Source organism: Chamaea fasciata, unplaced genomic scaffold (genome assembly GCF_029207755.1).
Source record: "Chamaea fasciata isolate MVZ Bird 193981 ecotype frontalis unplaced genomic scaffold, bChaFas1.0.hap1 SCAF_31, whole genome shotgun sequence".
NCBI lineage: Eukaryota > Metazoa > Chordata > Aves > Passeriformes > Sylviidae > Chamaea > Chamaea fasciata.
In genome coordinates, this window is record NW_027094116.1 from 2696561 (window position 1) to 2701378 (window position 4818).

At 53.5% G+C, this 4818-nt stretch overlaps 1 protein-coding gene across 1 annotated transcript; it reads right to left on the reverse strand.

Moving 5' to 3' along the window:
* Positions 1-3365: 3365 nt before the first annotated feature.
* LOC136302988 (loricrin-like) lies at positions 3366-4472 on the reverse strand. Its single transcript, XM_066206572.1, has one exon. The coding sequence runs from the start codon at positions 4470-4472 to the stop codon at positions 3366-3368; it is 1107 nt and encodes a 368-aa protein (XP_066062669.1).
* Between the last annotated feature and the right edge of the window lie 346 nt (positions 4473-4818).

Below are 4818 nucleotides of genomic sequence, written 5' to 3' on the forward strand. Positions count from 1 at the left end.
GGCACATCCGGGGGGGGTACTTCTGGGATTTGGGAAAAGCTGCTGGGCCGGTCACTTCTTCTGGACGGGGGGCCACTGGGGGCTCTGCTTGCACTGCTGGCTCTGGATGGGCGGTGGGACCACCACGGGGCATTTCTGCTGCACCACCTGGGCGCACCCCGTGCCTGCAGGGCCGAGCTCGGGGCCCGGCAATGCCCCAACCCCATATCCCAACCCCGCCCCGTAATACCCCGACCCCTCAGTGGTCAGGGGGTCGCTCAGGGGTGCGGTGTACCCATACCCCGCTCCCTCAGCCGATCCCAAACCCCCCGGGTGATAAATTGCTCCTCCTCCTGACCCCACGTCCTCACTGCCGTACCCCATCCCCGCTCTGGGGCCGTAAACCGGGATTGTCCCCGCTGTCACATCCCAGCCGGACGTCACCCCACGATCCCTGCCGTGAGAGACCTCCAGGGAGCCGTGGGCGTCACAGGAGAAGCCCCCCGAGATGCTGAAGGGGGCCGGGGGTGGTGGGGGCGGGCAGGGCGAGGGTCTGCGGGTGAAGGTGACGGATCCTTCCCGGCCGCAGGACCAGGAGCCGCGGCCGTGGCGGGTGGAGAAACTCCCGGAGCAAAACCCGCCGTGGCTCAGGGAGATCTCCCGGCTGTAGCCGCGGCTCCGCCGGGAACATTTCCGCCGGAGGAAGTGGTAAATCTGCAAGAGGGAAGGGAAAAATGTTATTTTTGTTGTATTTATATTGTATTATTGTATTTATTAAAATGTTATATTTCATGTATTTGGTATCGGATTGGCTTTCTGCGGATATCGAAATGAAAACGCTGTTAGTTCCGTGCCTGAGGCGTGTTGGGTTTTCCGAATTTCTTTTCCCAGAAGAATTTCTTTTCGTTTCTGCAAACGGGAGAAATGTTTTTGTAAACTGCAAGTTTGTTTTCATTCCTTTTCCTAGCAGGGACTTCTTGATGTCCTGACGCTGGTTTGTACTACAACGAACTCCAGAAGGTTGAAAGGGACTCCTTTATTTATGGGATGTGTCTCTATTTTATACTATTCGATTGGCGAATAATTAATATCAAAATTAATTAATATCTAAATGATTTAATATCAAAATTAATAATTAATTAATTACTATTTAAAAAGTGTCCTGCACACTCATTTAGGCTGATTATTAATTAATATAAAAATGTGCCCTGCACATTCAAACCCACAAAGATTGTGCCACCACAGACCCACCCTTTTTAAGGTTTTTAACCCTTCTCATCCCTCTGCAGCCCAGTCTGGAGCCTTGATTTCCCCTTTTCCCCCAGGATTTGGATCCAGAAAGGAGCAGGAGCCCACCCAGACCCCCAGGACGTGGCCCAGCCAAGAGCTCAAATCACATCCCATCACCAGGAAAGTGATAAAATCCCAGAAAAAAATCCCCACCAACCCCGGACTTACCCTCTTCAGCCATCGGAAACACATTTAGAAGGTAAAAGTCGACGGAATGAGGAGCTTTAACAGCCTCGGCACCATTTATACGGCGTTTAACGCGGATGGGAAGTGAGACACCCTCGGGAATGAGAAGGATTTATTTACCGAACGGCGATTTCCAAGTGTTTGCTTTGACTCCCGATCCGTATCTGCCTTCACCACCGCTCATTTTCGCCGCTGTTAATTGTTACTTCTGCTTAATGAGCCAATTCCTGCGCCCCTGCCCCGGGCTCCGCGGGAACCCTGGGGCCCCCAGCCCCGGCACGGGTGGGTGGGGATGTGGGTGGAGAAGGAGCAGCGAGACCCAGAAATGCTCAGGGATGCTCCGGTGACAAACTGATGCTCTGGTGACAAGCTGGTTCCCTTCCCGCAGCTCCCTGGTGGCTCCAGGGGGAGGTTTTTGTCTTTTTAATTTTTTTTTTTTTTTTTTTTGTGCGTGGTATTTTGGGTTCTTTTATTTTTTTTTTTTTAATTTTTTTTTTTTTGCGGGGGTGTTTTTCTTTCTTTGTTCTTTTTGTTTTGCTTTTTTTGTTTTTGTTTTGGTTTTTGTGTTTGGGTTTTTTTTTGTTTTTTTCCCCGAGGAAAACATCTGCATACGAACCAGAAGTTTGTTCCAAGTGATTGATGCCCTTGAGTGGGAATTTTCCAAGTGTGCCAAGGGTGCCCCAGGACAGAATTTGCGGAGGTGTGAATGTCCCGGTGCTTCAACCCAGCCTGGCCGGACTTAATGAGGAATTAAATCCCTCCCATCCTTCTTTTTCCATCTCCTTCCTCTGCTTTGGAAAGAGCACCGGTGCTCTGGGGGTGGCAAATTTGAGTTCCTGGAGGCTGGACCGGCTCCGCTCAGCTCCGGGGAGTTTTGGAAGGGGAAAGGGAATCCCAAAATCTCATCCCCGGGGAGAAATCCGTGCCTGGGGTGGTGGGACAGGGTGCAGAGCCTGGCAAGGGAGGGATTTGAGGCCGGGAGGAAGATTTGGAGCTGCCCGAGGGGTTTGGGGTTTTTTTTGCTGCTGGTTTTATTCCCTCCTGCCCGGGCTGGCTGGTTCGCAGGTCAGGCTTCCCTATAAAATCATGGGATTCCAGAATCCCCGAGGTTGGAAAAGCCCCCCCAGACCATGAAATCCAGCCTGTCCCAGCTTTGTCAGCCAGCCCGGAGGGCCACGTCCAGGAATTTCTTGGAATTCCTCCAGGGATGAGGACTCCAAACCTCCCCGGGCAGCCCCTGCCAAGCCCTGACCCCCTTTTCCATGGGGAAATTCCTGCTGATTTCCCACCTCGAGGCCGTTCCCTCAGGTTTGCTGCAGGAAGAGGGAGGATGGCAAAGCCGTGGATGTTGTCGTGGTTTTATGGTTTTGTCGAGGTTTTATGGTTTTGTCGTGGTTTTGGTGCTGTGGTTCCTTTGAATTTTGGGACGTTCCGTTCCTCCCTCGCAGAGCCCGGGTGGAAAACGAAGGTGCAAAACCTCCGGGGCCGTAAACCGGGTGGCTTTGGAATGAAAACACCTCACCAGAGACATTTCTACATCCCAAGACCATCAAGTGCAGGTTGATATTGCAAGAAATAAATTAACTCCACCCCCCCTACCCCCCCAAAAAAAGAAAGAAAAAAAAAAAAGGGCAGGTTTGAGCAATTATAACATTTATTGGATGTAAAAAGTGGGAAGTTTTCCCAAGTTTTCCTTTGGAAAAGCAGCAGGACATTATCAAGGGCAGCCCAACACCAGGAGCAGGTGGACCCTGGAGTTGTCACATGAGGATGGAGCGCCCAGGGGACAGTTGGGGACACACTGGGAAGGACCAGGCAGCAGAGCCGGGCGAAGGAGACTCAGAACTGGAGCTGCAGCTATTAAATAATATAAATAATTTATATTATTTATAACATATATTTACGGGCTGTTACTTCAGCTGGCCGTAGGGCCAGCAGGAGCTCTGCTTGCTCTGGTGGGACATCACGCTGGGGACGACAATGGGGCATTTCTGCTGGGAGTAGCCCCCGCCGCCACCGCCGGAGCTGATGATGATGGTCTGGCCCGAAGATCCACCTCCGTATCCTCCTCCCATGCCGTAGCTGGATCCTCCACCACAGCATCCCGAGGATCCACTGCTGCCTCCACCTCCCATGATGACCTTTGAGGAGCCACTACCGTACCCTCCTCCCATCCCATAGCCCGAGGATCCTCCACTGCAGTACCCAGAGGAACCTCCCCCTACGATGATGCTCTTTGATCCTGAGGATCCTCCATATCCTCCACCCATCCCGTAGCTGGATCCTCCACTGCAGCACCCCGAGGAGCTGCCTCCGTCTCCCAGGATGATCTTGGTTCCTGAGGACACGCCACCACACGCTCCGCCCACCTCATAACCTGAGGATCCTCCGCCACAATACCCAGAGGAACCTCCACCTACAACGATGCTCTTTGACCCCGAGGACCCACCGCCGTATCCTCCACCCATCCCGTAGCTGGATCCTCCACCGCAGCACCCCGAGGAGCTGCTTCCCCCTCCGATGATGGTCTTAGATCCTGAAGATCCACCACCGTACCCTCCACCCATGCCATAACCTGAGCATCCTCCACTGCTTCCCCCTCCAATGATGGACTTCGACCCTGAGGATCCACCGTATCCTCCTCCCATCCCATAACCTGAGCATCCTCCACTGCTTCCCCCTCCGATGATGCTCTTAGACCCTGAGGATCCACCACCGTATCCTCCTCCCATCCCATAGCTGGATCCTCCACCGCAGCACCCCGAGGAGCTGCTTCCCCCTCCGATGATGCTCTTCGATCCTGAGGATCCACCATATCCTCCTCCCATCCCGTATCCGGAGGAGCCCCCGCTGCAGCAGGATCCGCCACCGGAGCTGATGATGATTTTCCCGGAGCCCCCTCCGCCCCCTCCGCAGGAGGAGCCCTGGGACTGGAGGCCGGAGGAGCCGCCCCCGTGGCACCCGCCCGACTGGGAGGACATCCCATGGCAGCCTCCGGAGCTTTGTCTGGAGCACATCTCGGAGCTGTGACCCTGAAAAGGAACGCAGCCGTCAGGAAGGAGGACCTCGGACGTTGCTCTGATCTTTCTCAGCCTCCTGATGTTTGAGTTTTTTGCAGTGGAATTTTCTTCCACGGTTTTTCAGGTGAACAGAGTGATGTTTATATAGCTCTATATAAACGATTGATGGACTTCTAGTTCGGCCAGTGGAGTTGGAGAGGTGGCAACCTCATTCTCCAACCCCTGGTCACTGTCCAGAATCTCTCTATATATATCGAGGTCGAAAATAAACCGCTCTCTCTTTTTGCTCTGACAACTAAGTGCGTGAGTGTCCTTCATTCTGTGTCCACCTTGGAGACTCAGC

Excerpts from the sequence above, each read along its gene's own strand:
- LOC136302988 (XM_066206572.1), bottom strand. The coding sequence starts at position 4,472 with ATGTGCTCCAGACAAAGCTCCGGAGGCTGCCATGGGATGTCCTCCCAG.